The sequence below is a fragment of the Osmerus mordax genome, chromosome 15 (genome assembly GCF_038355195.1).
Source record: "Osmerus mordax isolate fOsmMor3 chromosome 15, fOsmMor3.pri, whole genome shotgun sequence".
In the NCBI taxonomy this organism is placed as follows: Eukaryota; Metazoa; Chordata; class Actinopteri; order Osmeriformes; family Osmeridae; genus Osmerus; species Osmerus mordax.
Window position 1 is genome coordinate 12,811,985 of NC_090064.1, and position 23,147 is coordinate 12,835,131.

The 23,147-nt window shown below is 50.8% G+C and overlaps 2 protein-coding genes across 12 annotated transcripts in view; both read right to left on the reverse strand.

Moving 5' to 3' along the window:
- Positions 1-20,234, reverse strand: part of LOC136957617 (histone-lysine N-methyltransferase 2C-like) — a 35,738-nt gene extending 15,504 nt beyond the window's left edge. For 4 of the 11 annotated variants that reach the window (XM_067251686.1, XM_067251678.1, XM_067251680.1 and 1 more), the window contains exons 1-25: positions 18,951-20,234; positions 15,505-15,636; positions 14,650-14,766; positions 13,748-13,852; positions 13,401-13,505; positions 13,116-13,297; positions 12,403-12,567; positions 12,096-12,205; positions 11,697-11,762; positions 11,397-11,609; positions 10,422-10,547; positions 9,409-9,522; positions 9,171-9,301; positions 8,417-8,618; positions 7,818-7,922; positions 6,858-6,905; positions 5,572-5,712; positions 5,431-5,463; positions 5,195-5,329; positions 4,940-5,078; positions 4,325-4,551; positions 4,110-4,183; positions 3,542-3,736; positions 2,711-2,860; positions 241-2,166 (exon numbers count right to left, since the gene is read on the reverse strand). In XM_067251686.1, coding sequence (XP_067107787.1) covers positions 241-2,166; positions 2,711-2,860; positions 3,542-3,736; positions 4,110-4,183; positions 4,325-4,551; positions 4,940-5,078; positions 5,195-5,329; positions 5,431-5,463; positions 5,572-5,712; positions 6,858-6,905; positions 7,818-7,922; positions 8,417-8,618; positions 9,171-9,301; positions 9,409-9,522; positions 10,422-10,547; positions 11,397-11,609; positions 11,697-11,762; positions 12,096-12,205; positions 12,403-12,567; positions 13,116-13,297; positions 13,401-13,505; positions 13,748-13,852; positions 14,650-14,766; positions 15,505-15,636; positions 18,951-19,805 — 5,796 coding nt within the window. In that variant the 5' untranslated portion in view covers positions 19,806-20,234. The remainder of the gene's footprint in view (positions 1-240; positions 2,167-2,710; positions 2,861-3,541; positions 3,737-4,109; positions 4,184-4,324; positions 4,552-4,939; positions 5,079-5,194; positions 5,330-5,430; positions 5,464-5,571; positions 5,713-6,857; positions 6,906-7,817; positions 7,923-8,416; positions 8,619-9,170; positions 9,302-9,408; positions 9,523-10,421; positions 10,548-11,396; positions 11,610-11,696; positions 11,763-12,095; positions 12,206-12,402; positions 12,568-13,115; positions 13,298-13,400; positions 13,506-13,747; positions 13,853-14,649; positions 14,767-15,504; positions 15,637-18,950) is intronic. The other 7 variants (XM_067251679.1, XM_067251674.1, XM_067251677.1 and 4 more) reach the window with 6 other exon arrangements.
- Positions 19,879-23,147, reverse strand: part of LOC136958007 (histone-lysine N-methyltransferase 2D-like) — a 30,557-nt gene continuing 27,288 nt past the window's right edge. The window contains exons 13-15 of the mRNA XM_067252228.1: positions 21,540-22,388; positions 20,195-21,349; positions 19,879-19,886 (exon numbers count right to left, since the gene is read on the reverse strand). Coding sequence (XP_067108329.1) covers positions 19,879-19,886; positions 20,195-21,349; positions 21,540-22,388 — 2,012 coding nt within the window. The remainder of the gene's footprint in view (positions 19,887-20,194; positions 21,350-21,539; positions 22,389-23,147) is intronic.

Here is a 23,147-nt window from a genome sequence, read left to right on the forward strand (position 1 = left end):
TCAGAGTCAAAGAACAGTCCATATTTCCTAGCCACAGCACAAAGTAACTACATCTTCCCAAAAGGCCTTGCTAGGATTCAAGGATTCTCCAACCATTATCCAAATCCATTATTCAATATGTTGAGTAGTTTCATTAAGTTCTAGAGACAACAAACCCATAGTTTGTGTTCGATACCACCAAGTTGCCTTTATAAAATAGATATTACAATAAATAAATAAATAAATAGGCATCATATCTACCTGTCTGAGCTTCTCCTCTGTGTCCCCCAGCTGGGGCTGCATGATGTTCTGGGTCTCTATTGAGATACCTGCTGACTGAGCAATTTCACTCACAGATCTCTCCACGTTTTGAGGACAGGGTGTCATTGGACCTTGTTCAAAGGGGTCGTGACCCGCCATTTGATTGGCTTGTGGCAGGGAGAACCCGTCCTCCACTATGCCAGGGTGCTGTGGTGTGTGAGCAGGACCTGGGGCCTGAAGCCTGCCTGGTGAACGATGGGAGTAAGGGTCTCCAGGGTGCTGGGTCATAGGTGACAGCCTTGACCCCGATGGGGTAAAGGACTCTGGGACAGAACCTGGGCGAGGGGTCCCTGGGGCTTGGGCATAGGGCTCCGATAGTCCCGGTCTGGGTGTGCCTGGGGCCTGGGAGTAAGGGTCTAGAACGTTCCTCTGACTACCAGGTGAGCGTGGGTACCGATCGCCCGATCTGGGGGTTCCAGGCATGGAGGCGTACGGGTCCATAGCGGCATGAGACGGAGACTGCCTGCGATTGGTTGTCTGCTGGAGCTGCTGGTTGAACTGATCCAGTCGGAGGCTGGCTGGGGTCTGGAGGTAGGAGGGGTCTGAGTGTGGTCTTGGGGTACCCGGGGGCTGGGCGTAACCCTCTGAAGAAGGTCTGGGGGTGCCTGGCTGATGGGAGTAGGGGTCTGCAGAAGGTCGCGGTGTCCCTGGCTGTTGAGCGAAAGGGTCAGGCATGTTCTGGGTGTAATCTGGCCTGGGGGTGCCTGGGGCCTGGCCGTACGGGTTCCTGAGGGGGGAGGCCATACCTTGCATGCCCTGGGAGAACTGTCCATCCTGGGGCTGCCGCATCCCCCGTGCCTCTTTACCCATTCCCTCCCCGGGGCTCGTCCGCTGGGAGTAAGGGTCAACCTGGTGCCCCTGGTGAGCTTGAGGGAAGCCCTCCATGGGCCTGGGGGTCAAAGGGGGTCGTTCGTATGGGTCAGCCAGTCCTCGCCTCATCCCAGCAGGTATGGAGCTGTAAGGGTCCTGAGGAGCCTGGTGGTGGAGGGGCATGGGAGCCTTGAAGACGGGCACAGACCCAGCCTCGTTGCTGCCTGGGACAGGGGTGAGAAGCGGCCGTGCATACGGATCCGAGAGAACCATCCTGTTGTGGGCCATTCTTTGATAAGCTTCGGGTCCATGGCCCCCAAGTCTCCCTAACTGGTCAGTGCTTGGGGGGCTCATTATCGGCCTCCCCTGAAGGTCAGCTCCAGTCCTTGGAGGTCCCTGAGGCTTCATGAAGGGCTCAGAAGGCCTTGGGGTGTCTGGGGGTTTTGAGTAAGGATCAGAGACTCCAGGTGTGGGCGAGCCGAAAGACTCATTGACTGGTGATGGCCTACCCCTGTCTTGTCGAGGGGTGGTGGAGCCCCCTGCTGGTGGTCTAGGGGTACCAACCATCTTGGCGTAGGGGTCCCAGGGAGAGGAGGGCCTGGAGGTGGAAGAACCTGGGGAGAACATCTGGGGGGACTGAGGCTGGCCCTGGGGTGAGGCCTGGGCCTGGAGTTGAAGTTGGGCCTGGGCCTGTTGAAGCTGTTGTTGGTAGGAAGGGTCATGGAGGTGGGTCCTGTTGGAGACAGCGGATGGGGGTGGAGCTTGGGGTCTAAGGAACACGTCATCAGGCGAACCTGTGCTACAGCCTGTATGGAGGGCGGGCCTAGTGAACCCATCCTTGGATGCGATTGGTTGTAGCGGGGATGCATTTCCGCCACTGGATTGGGGGGTCAAGGGGCTCCGATCACCACTGCTGTCAGCAGAGTCTCCTCCTGATTGGCCAATCAGCATCTGTTGTTGTTGTTGTTGTCTCTGCTGCTGTTGCTCGCTCTTAACCTGCTCCAGCTTCTGAGTGGCTTCAATTTTGGCTTGTTGCTTGCTCTTCTGTCTCATTTGCTACCATGGAAACAAGAGACAAAACAAAGGAGGGGCAGGATGGGGGAGGGGTAGGGAGGGGGTGAAGGGGATAGTGTGAAGAGGAGCAGTTCAGTACACGAAACCCTTTAGAAGCGGTTCAATTAGTAAATTTTTATGATGATATGGCGCTAGGAATGCTCTCTGTCCCTTTCTCACCAACAAACAAAACTGCAATGCTCTACATAATGTCAATAATGAGAGTGATGCCTGGCTAGCGTATGTGGTTGTTAAGCCATGCGGGGTGGGGGGCAGTGTGAGGGTGTAACAGTAATGTCATAATACACTAATATGATGATGAAACTAATCTACTGGAGTTACAGGGGTGGACACATACAAGTTAGCACTTATCCAGCTCATCTCCCTATGACTCCTCTCAACACGCCCTATACTTACACCTTTAAAAGCTTGTCTTTAAAATATATATATATATAAAATAAGGAAAATATATAATAATATATATATATATAAATTGGTTCTTGGCAGGTGAGTGCCTGAACGGTGACTTGGTTTTGAGAGCTCTTACCAGAGACACTTTGCCACCTCCGGTAGCTATTGTTGATTGGTTGGAATGTCCAAATAGGACGTCTTTATTGGTTGATTTTATGGCTTTGCTTTTTGGGACCAGTTTTTCCTGCCGCGCCTTATCGGGTCCCCACATCTGATTTAACTCTCCCTTTTCAATGCAAATTCACAATTAGTAAAACTGTACGGTCAGAGAATCATTACCAAGCCAAACGGTAAAAAAAAAATAAGGTTAAAAATAAACGAGACTCACTCAACCATGCACATTAAGAAACAGATGTTTGTTACGGTGTTGGCTTTTTCTTTTCTTCTTTTTTTTTTTTAATATATATTTTTTTAACTCATGACCCCCAGGTTAGGTTTCAATCCCACCACCAGTCTCCCCCTGTCTACCCCGCTGACATGACATGCGCTAGCTAGGATTATAATGGTGGGGTGAGGTCAATGCCAGTAAATACACACAGAAATGCATCTACATTATCAAATGGTCCACACATCAGGGCTTTTCAACCAACAACACTCAAGGCCGTATTCCATACATACATATAGAAGATAATTGGGTTCTTGGATTTTAGAAACGTATATTTGGATAAGAAACACCAAATAAATGGCCTAGATGAGGCCTAAAAACAAGTTGTCTGGCCACATGTTCAGGTTAAAGTCGTTAGTTTGAGGCCCTGCTGCAATGGTTGAAAGACCCTGTTCTGTAAGGTGCCCATGCTCTACGGCTTCATCCCGGTCCCAATCCCTCCCCCCTCCTCCCCCTCCTTTAAGGAAGATCACACACATCATCCCTCCCCTCTCTTCCTCCCTCTCTCCACCCATCTCTCACCTGTCTTAACTTCCACTCCAACTCATGTTCAGACTCCTTAGGCTTCAGGGGATCTTTAAACAGCAAGTCGGTCTCCATGGAAACGCTAGGGTCATAAGGTTCGGGAGTAGTCTGCTGGGGATTTCTCTTCAGAGGATCATTGGACATCTGGACCTTGTTGATACGCAGCGCTGCGCGGTTATCCCTCGCTTTTTGCTGGAGAGGAGAGGAGAAGAGAGTCATACTTGTTTCTTAAAACCTCCTCAAAGGAACCGCCCAAACACGAACAGAGGCAGCAGGGGAAAAAAACTATCAATTGTAGGAAGAACAAAGACCCCGGGACGTAAACAGATCTGCAGAAAGCAGAGAGACGGAGAGAGGAGACGTGAACACAGTGTTCTCCCAAATGCCCTGTCTGGAGTTGACTTCAGCTAGCTTGTTTACAATTCAATTACATCAGCACAGTTTCTCTCCCATTCATCTCTGGAACACAAACAGAATCCGGCTCGATCAAACCCACAGTCTGCACACAGACTTCCAGTGGACCTCTAAGCCTAACACTATAGAAGTGGTTACCAGGGTCACCTACCACATAGGGAGCTCTGTCCTGGGCGCTAGCCTTCCTCCACATCTTGGCAATCTGCTTCACTCTAGTGGACCACTCTGAGACAGACACAGAGCTTAGTTCATTAGCTTATAGTGTGTGTGGGTGTGTTTTTGTGTGTTTATGCATGCGTATGTGTGGGTGCGAGAATGATGGCATCTCTTCCTCGTGTGTGTGTGTATCCACCCATACTCCCTCACCTGGGTACTGCTCCCTCAGTGAGGGGAAGTTGACGTTGGTGTAGAGAACAGGAGCCACGGTGGCCATCTCCCCCAGAGTCTCCTCTTTCTCCCACTTCAGCGTGCTGCGCTGGGTGTTCGACATGGTTTCAGACTCCGTCTCCAGAGGCGGGCCCGCTACCCCGCCAGCTCCGGACGCACTCCACGGACCAATCACATCACCCCCCATCTGATTCAACTTCCTGTCCCTGCGAGGAAGGAGGGGAAAACACCAAAAGAACCAAGGTTGAGTCCAAAAATTCAAAAATATTCTTCTTGAAAATGGGCACAGACCCAGCCTCATTGCTGCCTGGGACAGGGGTGAGAAGCGGACATGCATACGGATCTGAGAGAACCATCCTGTTGTGGGCCATTCTTTGATAAGCCTTTGATAATTCTTCCTTTGCTTGTCTCCTCTACTTTATCCCTTGAGGACAGGAGGGTAAAGCAGACAGCCTTCAACTGTTCACTCTACTTAATCATTCCTTGTCAAATAAGTCAACAAGCAATAATTTCACTAATCAAAAAGACAAATAATCTACAACATGAAAGCACATATAATAGAAAACACAGAGGCAGTGGTAAATCTTGCGTTACCTCATGTTATCAGGGAAGGGCATTCTATGGAGTGGGGAGAAGTTGCCACCGCCGGGCATCCTGGGATTTGAAGGAAAGAGGGGGTTGGGCCCAATCATCCCGTTCATCATGGGCATTCGCGGAAACATTCCACCGTTGCCTAGGTAAGCCATAGCAACCACGGTGTCAGTATATGTACGTATAAAAATTATAATTTAGTCTACTCACACAGACTTTTTTGGATTATGAAGACTGTTCCTTCACAAGGAGTGTTACCTGGCTGTTGTAGGGTCATGCCTCCAGGTCTGCTGGGCCCAGGAGGGTGGCCTGAGTGGGGGTGCTGCAGAGTCTGGCTGGTACTGGGACTCAGTACAGCAGTGAACAGATCCTCCACGTCCTTCCCCTCCAGCTCTGTAGGGGGCGACAGTTCATTTGGTTATACCTCTGCCTGCATAAACATAAAAACCCACCCATGATAGATTTGGCCTAATTGTACGAGTACAGAAACTAACCTGGTATCTTGTAGAGCTTACTCAGAATTGCACCTGGAAAAAAACATTAACATTTAATAATTTGTGATTTGTAAAATAATTGTATTCTATCAAATCAAAGGAAACTGTACTGGTCATCAGAATGAGGCTGTGTTGTCTCACCGTCAGTTACAATCTTGTCCAGTTCAGGACTCAAGATGGCATCCAGAGGCTCGTCCTGCACTGGTCTAGAGCTCCGGCTCCCTGCTGAGGGCGGAGAGGTCAGAGAGGGGTCATCTGTGATGGGGCCAATGTCCAGACCAGCTAGAAAATAACACACAAAGTATATAAAAAAAAAAAGAAAGTCCACAAATGCATCACATTCCTTCCTCGTCCTTCCCAAGAGGTAGCGAGAAGAGGGGTAGAGAGAGAGAGAGAGAGAGAGAGAGAGAGAGAGAGAGAGAGAGAGAGAGAGAGAGAGAGAGAGAGAGAGAGGAGAGAGAGAGAGAGAGCGAGAGAGAGAGAGAGAGAGAGAGGAGAGAGAGAGGAGAGAGAGAGAGATGATCTGTCAAGTCATGGTAAGCTCCACACTGTTTCTTCCCAACACCATTTTTCTAAGAATCACACAAAGCCAATTTGTGTTGCCTGCTCAACCGAGTGTGGAGAACAGCAAAACAAAAGGATGAAAAAAATCGCTCCATCTATTTTAAATTAGCCACTTTCATCAGTTACTAGGATAAGAACAGATGAAGGCTTAATCAATTACCCAAAATAATTACAGGTATATGGGTATTGCGATGATTTATCTTGATAATCAACTGTCATCCACACTCATGTCATCCAGGCTCAAGGTGATGAACACAACAGCTGCCCAAGGACAGACACTTCCTGACCTTAAGAGATACCAGGCTACTAATAGTAAACTTAAGAACTTCTTGTAAAAGTTAAAATAAAGCAATATTAAGCAGTATCCCATAATTAACAAATAATGAATACAGCAGTCATGAAAGAAACATAAAATTGAAACAATTTGAAAGATTAAATAACACCCAGCCCCTCCAAAGACACAATACACCCAACACCACACAGTTTGTCATGCAGTAGTGTGATTGGCTGGTTAGGGTTAAAGCAGTAGTGTGATTGGCTGGTTAGGGTTAGGGCAGGTAGTTACACAACCAGTGCTAGACCGTGAAAGATTAAAGGAATATTTCACCCATATTTCATCCACCAAAACATTTCCTCCCTTGTACACAGAACTCCTTTCAAGGCAAGGAAACAAACTAGCCTCTTTCTGAAATGTGAGTGAACTATCCCTTTCCACTTCAGAAAACACATCAACAGTAACAGTAGTAAGCAGTGAAAGAAGGTGTTAGATGTTAGAACACCAGAAGACACAGGAAAGCTCAGGGGTCAAGTCTACTCCCACTACTGGCCCTTGGGTAGGAGAGGGTCCTGGAAACGGATCTTACCAAAGGGAGAGGGAGAACTGTCCACCTGGAAAGGGCCTAAATCAAGACCTAAAGAGACCCAGAACCACAGTATTATAATCCGAGAGTTACAAAACCACAGAAATATAATCCTGGAGTTACAGGAACCCAAAACCACAGCACCAGCCTGGGGGAAAATACAATACTAATCTATATTCTAAATAAAACAGCAAAAGGCTGAGGTTGTGACAGAGCCGCAGGAAGACACAGTGAGTCAGACAGGCTAAAACAGAACTTCATGAACCATACAATCACACGTAACAGAGACACACAAGATGCCAAAGGTTGTGAATGAACTGGGGAGCGCGTGTGCTTGTGCATGTGTATTTTGCCGTGTAGTCATCAGACCCGGGTCAAACAGTACATCAAATCATTTCAGATATTGGGTTTTATCTGGCTCGAGCTGGAGAAGGGTGGTAGGGGGGGAGGGGGGAGGAAGGAAGAGGGGGGAGGGGGGGAGGAAGAGGGGGGAGGGGGGGGAAGAGGGGAGAGGGGGGGAGGAAGAGGGGGGAGGGGGGGAGGAAGAGGGGGGAGGAAGGGAGGAAGAGGGGGGAGGAAGAGGGGGAGACACACTGTAGGGGAGGGTTATGATTCCATAGTGCCGGGCAAGCTCAATCAATCAAAGATGCCCATCACCAGTTGACTCAGGTCTGATACGAGTTGCTGGGTGGTGTCTCCCAGGGTAACAGTGTTAGGGAGAACGTGGGACTAGCTATGAAGAGAGTGAACGACAAGTGAGGAGCCAGGTTAGAAGGAGAAGAGGGTAGAGACCAGGAGAGTTAGCCCAGCAAAGGAGGAGGACAGGGGGTGCAGAGAAGGGGAGGCATGCCAGGAGACCCAGACAAAAGGGCAAGTTGAGACTCCTGGAGGATACAGAAGGGAGGGGGGGGCAGGCCTGGTGAGTCATCCCAGCGGTGGTGAGCATTGTCCGGGGTGTTCTACCTGAGTCTCTCCCTGGCTTCACCAGCTCCTCAGACAGCATCCCCAGCAGGTCAGCGTCGGTGGTCAGGACCTCTGAGAGGTCCACTAACGGATCCTCATCATGGGCTGGAGATGGTACACCACACACATGAGTGATACACACACACACACGAGTGTGATACACACACACACAAAACAAACACATGTATGATGCACATACATATCATACACACCAGATGCATGTATGATACACCTGTCTACCTAGACATGAATGAGGATATGAAGGAATGGCACAAACGGACTGACTGGTAGAGGCCTCTACAGGCTGACACCACACACCTGAACGGTTCCAAGACAGTGATATATCTCATTCACCAAAGGAAACAGGGAGGGGAGTTTTTTTTTGTTTTTGTTGCTCCTAGGTTGCTCTACTATTAGCTGTGTGCATGTGTGTGAGTGCGTGTGTGTGTGAGTGTGTAAAACAGAAGTGGGCTGAGATCCAGAGACAAAGACAGACATGGAGAGAGAGATATAGAGAGAGAGAGAAATAGAGAGAGAGAGAGAGAGAAGAGGAGAAAGTGATGGAGAGACGACAGAAGGAGTCAGGGATGTGTACTTACCTAGCACTCCTCCCGTCTTAGAGATGGGCGTGGCAGAGGCGGAGCTTAGCAGGGGGTCGGACGAGGGGTCCAGGAAGCGAGCGGCGGGGTGTTTGGTCTCCACCTGCAGCCCAGACGGCTCCTCGCTCAGACCCATGGGTTCGAATCCCGACCTCCTGCCCTGCTTGCTCTTATCCATCAGCTCCTTCCCAAAGAAGGCATCCTGTAGCGAGAGAGACACGCAAAACCATGAACAGACATCAAACACGTGGCAGAGTGCGGGCGATCTCAGTAAGACCCCGACCACTGTGGGTCTGTCTGGGAGCAGCCGGGGTGATGTGGCTCTTCACAGGATGTAAGACATTAAGAGACTAGGTCTATCTATTAATGATGACACTGGCTCCTCTGGCAGAAGGAGGTGGGGGGGGGTGACAGCTGGAGTGTTTGATGCATGGCTGGTCACACCCCTGAGCATGCTGGTCTGGTGGAAGGATCTCTTGGCACCAAGAGGGCATCGGCGTTTCCGATGAAGGTTTCACACACACATACACACACACACACACGCGGCCCTTGCACGGTGAGACACAAACACATACTGACACACAACTTTGACACACTCTACTGCGGAAAACGCAAACGCACCCACGCCACAGTTTCAACCACAGTGCACAGTACCTAGTTTTGCGCCTACTAGGAAATTCAACAGCATTATGAGTATATTAAGCACACCATGCTACTGTACACCCTGGCCTGCATCACTGGCTGCTCTCCTCACCTGCAGGTAGGAGGGGAAGGCCTCCTCCAGCTTGGTCTTCTGTTTACGGTATCTCTTCCTGACCTTCTCCAGACCCTCCACAGGCACGGGGGCTTGTTCCTCTCCCGGGCCAACCTCACCATCGTTCCAGACTGGAACACACACACACACTCACGGGTGAGAGGGGAGTCACTCTTTCTAGAAGAGCCTTTAGAAATGGTGTAAACTGAGGGGCAGACTGAAGTAATGGAGCGCCTACCTTCCTCCTTGCCCTGCTCTGTTGGAGAGCCTGTGGAATCCTTCCTGGAGAGGGATCGTTTGGTTTTGCCTTGTCCAGCCTTGCTCCTCTGTCGCACCATGAAGCCACCAATACCTGGAAAAGAGGACATGGTTAGTCTAAAACACAGGAACACTTGCACCCACACACAAATACAAACTCCATTGGGCAATTAATGTAGGCAGCCTCTAGTTCTAAAAGGTTTGACAGCAACGCCTTGGTATTCATCTTAATTAACAACTAAAACCTGGGCCTGTGTGTGTGTGTAAGTTAGAAGCAGAGAGAGCATGATGCATGTCAGGTGAGCCTATTTCTGGGCTGTGAGGAGCTACTGGGCGTTGGAGAAGACAGCCTTGGAAGGAGGGTGGGGTGAGTGAGAGTAAGACAGAGAGAAAGAGAGAGAAGGAGGAGCTGATGAGAAGTGTTCTGCTGAGTAGAGTGTTCTGTTACAGCACAGAACCCAAGAAATATCTACATACTTCCTCATCAAACATCTGCAAAGTCATGTGTAAGAGAGACCGTTGGGGGCTTGCTTCTCGTTATGTGACTGTTTCTATGGAGGGGGACTGAATTTCTGTCTCCGTTGTATTTTTTAAGTGGAGTCACTCGGATGATCTGCTTCTGGAAGATTCTGAGTTGGGGCTGTGTTGGCAAGAAGCAGTGCACTCTGGGATGCTACTTAAGAAGTCTGGAGGACTATGCAGCCAGACCATCACACACTCCACTGGAGCATCCAGGACTAATAAGACGGCTTCCTCTCCTCTCCCATCCCTCCATCCCTTCATCTATCCCATCTCCCATCTCTTCCTCCACTCTCCTTCCCCCAACTTCCTTCTTTCCTGCCTCAGCTCAACTTCAGTCTTCCTCCTTCTCTGTCACCACTCTTCTTTCCAGTTATTCATTGATTATTTCATCCATCCATCCCTCTATTTACCATCCCACCATCCATCCATTCCCCCTGGTATAGTACTGTTCAGGTTGACATGGTAACACACCGGGTCTATACGGCTTTCTCTTCCTCTTCTTGTTGCCGTTGGTGACCTCTGAACCCTTGGCGTCCTCGTCGGCGTGAGCACGTTCAGGGCTGGAGTCCGACTTTACATCACAGTCCATCATGTCTGCTACACACACACACACACACACACACACACACACACACACACACACACACACACGTACGTAAGAGGGGATTCATCTTTAGCTCAGCAAGATAACACAGACAAACGTGTGGCTCACAGGAGGAAACCTAGGCTCAAACCCCTCAAGTCATGCAGTTATGGAACACGTGCCCAATCTTGTTTGTTTAGGGAGGTAAATGGTTGATATTGTGTGTTCAGAGCAGTAAGTAGAGGGTTAACTGTCTGTGTAAGCAGAGCAGAGCAGCAGGTAAGGGGTTAAACTAGGCATCGTTAACTCCTGTCTGGCCACACTGCCCTCTGTTCTAATGGATGGTCTGGGCATTAACTCAGTTAGAACCACTCTCCTCTCCTCCCCCTCTCTCTCTCCCCCTTCATTCCCCACTTTCCCCCCTTTTCTCCTCTTCAAATTAATTTCCTTGCTCTCTTCTCTTCTGTCTCCCTCTCTTGCTCACTTACTCCCTCTGTTATCTTGTCTCCCATTTCTCCTCTCTCCATCTCTTTTTTTTCTCTTTCCATCTCCCTCTCCTCCTTTCTCACCCCTCTCTAAGTAATCGGTTCCACTCAGAAACAGGGAACTCCAGCAGAAGAGGGTTTTTTTCTACTTTGCATTTTCATGCATTTCAAATTTCCTGATTGGAAAATTCCTCTTCAGCCTGTCTCACTTTGCTCCTATCCTCCTCTAACCCTCACCCCCCCCACTCCCCCATCAGTCTCTGGAACATCCAGTTCTCCTCTATGAGCAGAGGACATTCAGACAGAAATATCTCTTTCCCGTGAGCTGGGTAAGAGTTCGAGTTGGGAGTGGTGGGGCGCGGAGCCTCCTGCTCTCACCTTTGCTGTCGTCCAAGTCTCCGTCGCGGGACAGCTCACAGTGGGGGTCCGGGGGGGTCTGGAGCACAGACACAATGTTCTGGTTGATGATCTTCAGCTTCAGTTTGGGTTTGGACCTGCGGCGCCGTGAGGAGGGCACTACCAGGCTCTGGAGCTGGCACAGGCCCGACTCGGTCAGACACACGCCGTCCTGGGTGTAGGTCTTCTGGTGCTCTGGACCAGGGCAGAGAGGAGCGGTCAGCTCTACTGGACTCTACTGGGGGTCTGCGCACACAGTCTGACTGGTCTGCTGTCACTTACCCGGCTCTCGGATTCTGGATACTATTTGGGCCATGATTGGAGCTTCCTTGTTGTCCATTAACATTGCTGATATTAGGACAGGACAGATAGAAGGGATAGGAAGAGGGACAGGCAGGAAGAAGAAGTGGAAGGATGCAGGGTAGTTAGGATACGTCCTCTAGGCTTCGGGCCCTTCCTCTCAGGCTGGTCTGTTCACTAGGACAGACCACACTAAATGTAGAGGATCTGCGTGCACAGTATCCACATTTGTGTGTTTGTATATTTACATGTGTGTGTGTATATTTGCATGTGTATGTGTGTGTCTCATTGTGCGGGGGCAGATTATGTGTGTGTAGCTCCCCATGTGAGGACAGGCTATGTGTGTGTGTGTGTGTGTGTGTGTGTGTGTGTGTGTCTCACCATGCGAGGGCAGGCTGTGTGTGGTACAAAGAGAGCAGTCAAAGCCGTCATCAGCAGCATTCTCCACGTCCTCGTCCGAGTTCAGACCCTGGCAGCTGGCATGGACCCACCTGAGATAGAACCAGACATGAACACACTACACAGAGAGAGAGGAGACAGAGAAAGGTAGAGAGAGAGAGAGAAAGAGAGAGGCAAAGACAGAAGAGAGGGAGGCAGAGAGAGAGAGAGAGGGAGGCAGAGAGAGAGAGAGAGAGAGACACGGAGGCAGAGAAAGGTGGATCCAGAGAAACAGAGGGAGGGTGCCCACCTGTCACACAGGCGACACTGCAGGATGAGTTGGTCGTCACGGTAGCTCCTGGCACACAGCGGGCACGACTCCAGGCTGGCACAGGGGCCACAGCGGGTGTAGTTGTTCTGCCACTCACACCCACGGCCTGGGGAGGTGGCACCACACTGGGTACAGGACACACACCTGGTACAGGGGGTGATGGGAGGGAGGGGAGGGAGGGAGGGAATCAATACTTGCACATGAAAAACAACTGCTCCTTACATACACACAGGACTCCCAGTGGCAGTCAGAGGTAGGCAACAGGCACCAGAGTCATCACAGCAACAGCTTCTAAGAATGTTTGACAGTAGGACGAGCCATGGTAACATCACACCTGACCTGAGGGAATACACCCCCACCACCCCCCTCCCCCGCAAACCCTCTCCCCCGTCTGACAGCTGGAAACCTTGATACACAGAGAGGGGGGGAGGGGGAGGTTAAGACAGCAAGACAAAGAAAGATAGAAGGAAGAAGGAAGCAGAAAGAGACAAGGAGAAAATGCGAGAATGATAGACACGGACACACAGCAAGAGAGAGAAAGCGTGGGACCATGAAAGAGAGCGAGAAGAGGCATGAAGGGCGACAGAGAGAAAGAAAGGGAGGGAGGAGAAAGTGGAGACAAGCGTAATATTTTTTTTTTTTTTTTTTTTTGAACCGTGTTAGATGTCAGTGTGATTGACAGGTGTACTCACCACTTGCACTTCCAGCTTCCCTTGGGGACGGTGTGCAGGGGAGGGTCCAGACAGTAGGTGTGGTAGCTGATGTCACAGTCGTCACACAGCAGCAGCCGCCCGGGGTCACTGGCCTCGCCGCACGCCTCGCACACCGTGCACTCCAAGCAACGCCAGCCTTTACTCAGGACCACACGGGTGATCTACGCACACGGGACGAACCCATGAGGCGGTCAGTCGTTCAATCGATCGCGCTGATTTATTCATTAATTCACTTCCAAGCAATCGAACAAGCCAACTCCTCACCTTGATGTTGACACAGAAGGGGTGGTAACACTGGCCACACTGGGCGCAAGCCAGCAGTCGGCCCTCTGCTCCCTTTCCGAAGCTCCCACACACCACACACATGTCCTGGGGAGCGGAGGGGTGAGGGAGGGGACAGGATGAAGGGGAGAGGGAGGGGGTGAAGGGGGAGAACAAGGTCAATAAAACTGATCAGGAGTCTTCATGACCTCGCTCCGGCTGTGTAGGATGGAGACTCAAGTATGGTGGAGTAAGTTTACCAACACAGTGTGCCATGTCGTCTGGAAAGAGAAACGTGCTTCCTTACACAGCCATGTTCTCACACACACACACACACAGAGCAAGCTCACCTGTCTGAGAGTGAAGTGGTCGGAGGTGGAGAACATAACCACAGTGTTGTGCATGCTGTTCTCCTCCTCCTCCTTCACCATGTAAGGCTGCTCAACCATCAGGGCCTGGGGAGGAAACATCTCATCAACACAACCATCCTGTGTGTGTGTGTGTGTGTGTGTGTTTGTTTGTGTCTTTGTGTGAGAGAGAGAGAGTGAGTAGGTGAGTATATTGTTGAGAAACTATTCAATTACAGTCTTAGTTAACTCCTATACAAGCTATTGGATTACTATTAGACTGTACCTGCTGGTTTTGTGTTCGTAAGTGCACTATTATTTGGCACACAGAGGAATACCCACGCCTCCCAAGTGTCTCTGAAGGCTAGTCTGTTTATGTAACCTTTATACCAGTCCACAATACATACATAAACACTCTGTCTGTTTGTCTGTCTGTCTGTTCTCTCACACACACACACACACAAGCAAACACTGAACCACACACACACACACACACACACACACACACAACCATCACGCCAGCAGCATTTCTGGGCCTGAGTGGTTTCTTGTTAACGTGGGCGCCCATAGCTCAGGACCCAGCTAAGCACATTTACCAACTCTATTATTCATACATGCAGAGGGAGGGAGAGAGCGAGGGAGGAATGGGAGGAGGGAGAGAGAGGGAGACAGGCAGGGAGGGAGGAATAGACTAAAGAGAAGTGGGGTTATTTTACTAAATCGAGTGTACTCCAAAAAAAAGTCCTCAGGGAAAGTAAAAGTAATTTGATAACAATTTGGTGACAACCGCAGGCCACCAACACGTCTAGACCCAACTAGACATCTGAGGTCCTGAAGGGATGAGGGGGATGAGGGGATGAATGGATGAGGAGAGGAATGAACGGGGAGAGAGAGAAGTGTCATACCCCGGGGGTCACCATGAGGCTGGGGTCAGCCTTCAGCCTGGATCTGCCACGCCCTCCTCGCCCTGATAGGTTGGCTCCTCTGGGTCTCCGCCTACCTGGGAACCCTGAGCCTCGCCCCTGAGGGGGAGAGAGAGAGAGAGACAGAGAGATGGGGGAGGGAGGCCGAGATTAAACGTGTCATTAATGCCTGCATCTCCATCTTACTCAGTACCTCGTCATCTCTGACTAGAGCAACCCACAGACACACACAAACAAACTCCCATGCTAAAACGCTCACCCACACACACAGAGCCTGCATACCTCCGCTACAACACACACAATGTATCTTTCTCTCTCTCTCTCTCTCTCACGCACACACACACACAAATCCCTACCTCCCCATTTTTAAAACATTCACATAGCTCACATAAATTAACATACAGACTCTGGACATAATTTTAAATAATGTGGGGCTTGTTGAATACATACATGTGGTGGAAATGGGCAAGAAAAAAATTAGTGTTTTTGTAGGTCACCCCTCTCTCTCTCTCTCTCTCTCTTTCTCTCTCTCACCCTCCCACTCCAGTCACTCCTCATTACAGTACCTCCTCAATCCTCCCTCTACCCAGCTCTCTTTTTCCTCTCCTCTCCTCCACCAAAACCCCTCCCCCATTTCACATTCACTCCATGTCTCCCTCCCACCCAAAACAGCTGTCCCACATCCTTCAGCCATCAACTCCCCTCCATCCAACTAGCCTATCTATCAATATATTTATCCATCCAACTAGACAGACTCTGATCGGTACAGACAGAGGTCAGGGGGGGTGCAGTTTGAGTGTAAGAGGTATTGTTGGTGGGGGGTCTCTCTGTGTTTACCACTCTCATGCTCCAGGAAGTAGCGTCCTGGGGGGGCCGGGTTCTAGGGCTGTCCCTGTCCCACCCCCCTTGCCCAGATTCCTCCTGCTGCTGGGGGGGGCTGCCCACCCTGCGAGGACTCCACCATGCTCCCTGACGAGGGGGGAGGTTAGAGGAGGGGGAGGTATGGGTAGAGAGAGGAGGGGTAGAGGGGGTTTAGGGAGGTCGGGGGTAGAGGTGGGTGCAGAGGTGAGAGAGGGTGAGTGAAGGGATGAGGGAGGAGTGGGGGTGAGGGAGGACGGGATGAAAGGGTGTGGAAGGAACAGGGTGAGGGAAGAGAGGGGGTGGTTGAAGGGGTGAGGGAAGAGAGGGGGTGAGGGAGGAGAGGGGGTGAGGGGGTGAGGGAGGAGAGGGGGTGGTTGAAGGGGTGAGGGAGATGGTGAGGAGGAGGGGGAACAAAATGCAGTAATATAAATGCAACAGTCACAAACAGAGAAAAAAATCTCAGGCAGAAATCAATCAGGCAAAAAAGAAATGTTATTCAGAACAAAAGAATCAGGCAAAAACAAAACACGTAAATCACATCACTAGGAGCCCACACAGGGGTTGGGACAGACTAGACTTCGGAAAAAGAGAGGGAGGGGGAAAGAGAGAACCTTCACGGAATAGACAGAACTGTTTAGGGAATCTCCTCCTCACTTTGACTTTACTTTCACCTAATTCTGGACATAGAAGTTCAAAGATCACACAGTATGTGTGAGGCAGGAGGAAGCATCCAATGACTGAGCTACCAAACACGTCAACAACACGCTATCGGCGGTCATGACGGCGACTAATCAAACAGTTTTGCCATCCAATTCCCTCTTAACAGTTCTCAACAAAGGCGTAACCCCTGCTGTCAGACACACGCCGGTTGCCATGGCAGCCAGTGGCCACGGCGGTATATTGGCGTGTTTACAAAACAGAGTGGGGTTGTGTCAGCGTGAGCACCCCGCCACCGCCGACGCCGCTCTCCACGCCAGACATAAACACGGCAACGGTCGCCGTGGGAATTCAATATTAAAATTGTCCCGGGGAGCGTTTAGCTTGTTAAACATTGTAATCACCGTGGAGACCACAGCCAATATAATTAGTCTCAATACTGCAAACACCGTAGCAACTGGGGTGCTTTTTTCCCTCCTTCTTGCCATTTTTTGTTTTACAAAGCGAAATCATTTCAGAGACGTAAATAATATATAAACTATCTAACTAACTGCCGTGGGTTTGCATCGCGTCGCTTTGCCTCTCATTCCCACCGTCCCTTCATCCCTCTCTCCCTGTGTGTTCTCTCTCTCTCTCTCCCTCTGTTCTCTCTCTCTCTCTCTCTCTCTTCCGTCTTGTTTGCTTGCTGTCCCAAATCCCTGTTTGTACATCTAACACTTCTCAATGAAACCAAACAGCATTCACTGAAACACAAGACAGCTTCAAACAGTCAGATATAAAAAGTAAACAGAAATAACAAACAAAAAACATAGCTGGGAGACATACACACATTCCGATGCATTCGCAACATGGGTTAATAACATGAGTTAAATGTGGGTCTGATCATTCACTGTGAATCTGAATGTGATTACGCAATCCAAGCATCCAACATGCTCTGAATACATGACACATGACAACTTAGTCAACACACTCCAAGAACGGGTGACACAAAGAAAAGAAAGAGAAAAAGAATGGATAGAAAGACGGAAGGGAATATGGACCCTTGGTGGGTTGGTGGCTCCCCTCTTTTTCAAATCTCAGTTCCTCTTTCCATTCCCACTTTTCAAGCCAGTCAGCAGTACTTGTACTCTATGTCTTAGCTTAGCAGTTCTCCGAGGTAGAGGGACCATTCTATCCTCTTCATCGCAAGAGGCAATCCATTTTTAACTGGAGATGAGCGGGCAACTTCAACAGGCCTGGTCCATGCCGAGGGGGGGATGTGAGACAGGAGAGCCTGGCTAGCTGGAGGTGAGGGCCAGATTACATGTATACTCGCCACACCACTTCATTGTCATCTAGCAAACATATCAACCATCTGTGAGGCTAGTAAGCCAAGAGTGTCTGTGTGGGGGGTGCATGCCTGAGGATCACACACGTGGGAAACCCACCCTGTGGATTATTATATATACTGGAGACGGGCTTGTCTCAGGGGAGTGGAGGATGGAGGGGGATGGAAGAGAGAAACTAAAGAATCTGTGGAGGAGCAACTTTGAGTTTTGAAATTCCGCTATCCAGTATATTGAGTCTGTATGAAGCCTGTGTCTTGATGCACAAGGGAACCCACCGTAAACCCACCAGCCAGAACCTTCTGTGCCTGCAGAAGCGTCGTCAAGGCCTCAACAAGGTGACTCTTTGGTTCAAGCTACATCAGAGCCCGAAGGTGGCTGACAAATCACCCCCAAAAATATACCTTAGATCCAGCAAGTCCCAATCCCAACCACAACTGTATTTTATATCCTGGGAAAGACTCAAACCATAAGAACAAGGGATGATTTGGTTTGCAATTCACCGTTCCAATCATATCCTACGGGTTCAGACAACATACAAATGTTTTTTTCCTTTCCCTGTGTCTTTCTCTTTTAAAAGAAGACCAAGCTCCTTCTTTCTAAATTCAGATCCCTGCATCCTTCACTTCATCTCCTCTCCCTCTCTGCAGCTCGGCTCAGTGAAAATGGGGTTTGTGCCGTGCTTCGTGCCTCAATGAGCTTCATTCTGAATTAAAACATCTCCTTTAAACCTCCCCCACCTCACACCTTGTTCTCCCCCCCCCCCCCCCTCCTCCTCCTTCGACTCAACATCAAAGCCTCAACAGAGAGAAAGAGGAGAGAGACACAGAGAGAAAGAAAGAGACCAGTCAGAATCTCGTTACCCTACACTACCCTACGCTGCCCTGGCTGTGCTGGTTATTGGGGCACAGCACCACCAGAGGGAGGACAAACAGGAAGCAGCATAAGAAACAGGAAGAGGAGCAGCAAGAGGAAGATAATGTATAATATGTAGAACACTAGGTGAGTCCTGTCAGGACCATGGGGAGGTGGAGCTGGGTACAGGAGGACAGCTAAAATAACTGTAGAGGGGATGAAAGCAGGGAAGGGTACTACACAAAGGCAGAACCGCCTCATCGCATCACCAAAAGAAGACAATTATTGAAGAACACCATACAGGGCAGGTTCACACCTACAAGACGAACATTGTCATCTTTGCTGGAACTTACATTTACATTTAGTCATTTAGCAGACGCTCTTATCCAGAGCGACTTACAGTAAGTACAGGGACATCATTCCCCCCGAGGCAAGTAGGGTGAAGTGCCTTGCCCAAAGACACGTCATTTGGCACAGCCGGGAATTGAACCGGTAACCTTCAGATTACGAGCCCGACACCCTAACCGCTCAGCCACACTTTTCCTGTGAAGAGGCGGAAAACAAGACACGACTCAGCGCTCTTACCTGTTTGACTCTGGGTCGTCCTGGGGAAAACCTCCTCTTGGAAATAGCAGGTTTGCCCATGCCAATCTTGGGGGTGAGGGGGATAATGGTGGTGGGAAGCCCACTGGAGTTGTATCCAGACTGGGCCTGAGGCTGAGCCTGGATTTGAGTCAGAGCCCGAGAATGGATAGCCTCCCTCATGGGTGGAGAGGCTTCTCTGGTGGGAGAGGGGGTGGCCTCTCTGGGAGAAGCCTCTGTGGAGAAGGGAGACTGAGTCAGTCTGAGGGACAGATCAGGCGACCAACTGCGGTGAGTCTGGGAGGCTCGGCCCCGCCCTCGAGGAGAGCTGGGTTCTGATAGGCTACGATGGCTGGCAGGGGTGTTGTCCATCTCCATATCGACGGTGCTATCCAGGTCAGCAATAGGGCTGAAGCCTGTGGCTCCTAGTATATCCTCTGCCTCAGATAAAACACTGGGAGGCACGTCCCCCTGTTCAAATATATCCAATATCTCTGTCTCCTCCTCCTCCTCCTCTTCATCCTCCTGCTGATTCCCCACCAGCTCCTCCTGTTTTTCATTTTCCTCCAAAATCTGCTCCTCATATTTCTCTTCCTCCTCAGATTTGCCCTCCTTACTCTCCTCTTCTGGAATATCCACCATGGGTTTTAAAAGGTTCTCCTCAAGGTTCTCCTCTGGTACATCAGGTTCTAAAGGAGTGGGTTCCACTGCTATTTCCATAGGCTCCTCCTCCTCCTGTACTTTGTCCTGGAAAGTTTCATGGGATATATTTTCTTTGGTGAGAATGACGAAGGCAGGTTTGGAGACCTCTGATTGGCTCTTCTCCTCCGTATCACTGAGCAGTGCCTCTGCCGGCATTGGTACCGCCCCCTTCCCAGGTTCTGGCTCCTTATTTGCTGTTTCCTTTTCTTGGTGTTCCTCCACTGGATAATCAGTACTCTGGGAGCAGACAGGGGAGGCATTGGGGAAGACTGGGGAGAGAGCTGCTGGAGAGACTGCCCTGGAGGAAGATCTAGTGAGGGGGGAGAAAGGTACAAGAAGGGGAGATGTGGTTGTTCTCTGGGGGGAGGGGTGTGAAGCATCGGCTGAGGTTTTTGCACTAGATTCAGTGAGTGGGAAGGCCTGGGAGGTGAGGGGAGAATCCCTGAGGGAGAGAGGTGAGGCAGGGGCTAGTGGCCTAGTCCTTGAAGGAGACTCTGGAAGGGATGAGGCCTGGGGTGAAAACAGGCTGGCCTGAGGTGAGCTACTGGAGGCTTGGGCAGAGAGGAGAGAGGCCTGGGGTGAGGTCTGGGGTGAGAGGGGTGAGGCCTGGGCTGAGGTCTGGGGTGAGAGAGCTGAGGCCTGGGGTGAGAGGGATGAGGCCTGGGGTGAGAGGGATGAGGCCTGGGCTAAGGCCTGGGGTGAGAGGGGTGAGGCCTGGGGTGAGAGGGATGAGGCCTGGGCTAAGGCCTGGGGTGAGAGGGGTGAGGCCTGGGGTGAGAGGGATGAGGCCTGGGCTGAGGCCTGGGGTGAGAGGGATGAGGCCTGGGCTGAGGCCTGGGGTGAGAGGGATGAGGCCTGGGCTGAGGCCTGGGGTGAGAGGGGTGAGGCCTCGGGTGAGAGGGGTGAGGCCTGGGTTGAGGCCTGGGGTGAGAGGGGTGAGGCCTCGCATGAGAGGGGTGAGGCCTGGGCTGAGGCCTGGGGTGAGAGGGATGAGGCCTCGGGTGAAAGGGGTGAGGCCTGGGCTGAGGTCTGGGGTGAGAGGGCTGAGGCCTCGGGTGAGGTATTGGAGGCCTGGGCAGAGAAGAGAAAGGCCTGGGGTAAAGCCCGGGGTGAAGCCTGGGGTGAGGTATTGGAGGTTCGGGGTGAGGCCTGGAGTGAGAGGGTGGAGGCCTGGGGTGAGGTATTAGAGGTTTGGGGTGAGGCCTGGGGTGAGAGGGGGGAGGCCTGGGGTGAGGTATTGGAGGTTTGGGCAGAGAGATGAGAGGCCTGGGTTGAGAGGGGTGAGGCTCGGGGTGAGGCCTCAGGTGAAAGGGGTGAGGCCTGAGGTGAGAGGGGTGAGGCCTGAGCTGACGTCTTGGAGGCTTGGGCAGAGAGGGGTGAGGCCTGAGGTGAGAGGGGTGAGGCCTGGGGTGAGGCCAGCGGTGAGGCCAGCGGTGAGGCCAGCGGTGAGGCCAGCGGTGAGGTATTGGAGGCTTGGGCAGACAGTTGTGAGGCCTGTGGTGAGAGGGGCGAGGCCTGAGGTCTGGTGGGAGAGACCTGGGAGGGACAGACTGGAAGGGTCTGGAGGGAGAGGGGGGAAGTCTGGGAGGAGGCTTGGAGTGAGAGTGGAGAGGCGTCCCCTGGAGAGGCAGCAGTAGAAGATGCCTCTGGTCCCTCAGTCAGGGTGACTGTCACCTGGATCTCCTGGGCAGAGTCAGGCCCTGGAGACGAGAAAACACAAACCATCAGGATAAATGAATGTGATGAAGACAGAGGGTTAGGAAAGGAGGTAAGGACCGGAGGGTTAGGAAAGGAGGTAAGGAAAGGAGGTAAGTGTTAAGTATAATTGCGCATGTGCGGTTATGGGCGGGAGGGTTAGGAAAGGAGGTAAGGAACAAGAGTAGACTTTACCTGCTGGAGACATTTTCAATTCCTCCGCCTCCTCCTTCTGCTGAGGGCTAGCAGTAGCATCTCCCTCCTGAGACATCTCCTCTTCCTGCTCCACCTCCTCCTTCTGCTGAGGGCTGGCAGTAGCATCTCCCTCCTGAGACTGCTCCTCCTCCTGCTCCTCCTCCTGCTCCTCTTCCTGGTTCTGTTCCTCCTCCTTCTCAAGCTGCTGCATTTCATGTTGTTGATCCTCCTCGACCAAACGCAGATCCTCTTGCAGCTCCTCCTTCTGCCCCTGTAACTCCTCCTGCTTTAGCTCCTCTTCCTGTAACTCCTCATTCTGCTTTAGCTCCTCCTCCTGCAACTCCTCATTCTGCTTTAGCTCCTCCTCCTGCAACTCCTCATTCTGCTTTAGCCCCTCCTCCAAGTTTAGCCCCTCCTCCAGCAACTCCTCCTCTGGCTTTAGCCCCTCCTCCTGCAACTCCTCATTCTGCTGTAGCTCCTCCTCCTGCTGTAGCTCCTCCCTCTGCTGTAGCTCCTCCCTCTGCTGTAGCTCCTCCCTCTGCTGTAGCTCCTCCCTCTGCAACGGCTGCAGCAACACATCCTGGTGTTCCTCTACCTTCTCTTCATCCCACTTTGGCTCTTGCACCTCCATGTGTAGTACCTTCTCGATTAGATCCACCTCCTCGTTTTTCTGCAAAATGTCCTCCTCCAGTTGTACCTCCATCTCCTCCTCCTCTTCCTGTAGTGGCAGGTCGTTCTGCTCCTTCTCCTCAACTTGTAGCTGCACCTCCTTATGATTCACCACCTCATCCTCGTCTTCCTCGTCCATCTCTTCCTCCCTCTCTGGCTCCACAACAGCCATGAATACATCTAGGAATTGAGAGAAAGAGACAAAAATAGACCAAAAGAGAGCAACAGAGAGGGAAAAGAGGGGGACAGAGAGAGATGTGTCAGTCACGTTGTATAGGCTGTTAGCTTTCTCCATCCAAATAACAGGGCAGCTTTTGGCCAGAGGAGGTGGGTAGGGACACAGGCTTTACAGAGACAAGATTGGCAAAGAGACAGATTTAGCAAAAAGATAAGTTTGGCATAGACACTGCAGATTAATTAAGAACGTCCTCACAGGTATTCAGTACAGCAGAGTGGCATCAGACACCTGGCAGTGAGACAAACACGAAGATGAAATAAACCTCAGTTACTGAAGGTGTTGCTCCTTTCGAACTCAATCTGAAGAAGTTTCTAATTACCACGTAAAAAACAAAGAAAAAGAAAGTGGAAAAAATATATATATTCTACTGCAGCTGTGTCCATGGTTGATTTAGCATTTATGCAAATAATGTTTTTTCTTTTTAAATCCCAAATTTCAGCAAATAATTTTGCCTACTAATTTGTCTTGTGGGATAAAAAGATTTAGTGGACCATGTTGGCGTTCCTGTAGTATCAGTATGAGTCTCTATTCTCAACCCAACAGACAACAGTCGGTGTCATTCAATCACAGCAGTTCACACACCCACTTAATTAGGCTATGATGCCACACTAATAAGAACATGTCTTCAAGGTCCTTATCTCTCCCCCTCCCTCTTTCCCTCTATCCATTCCTCCTTTTCGTCCTTGTCATCATCTTCCTCC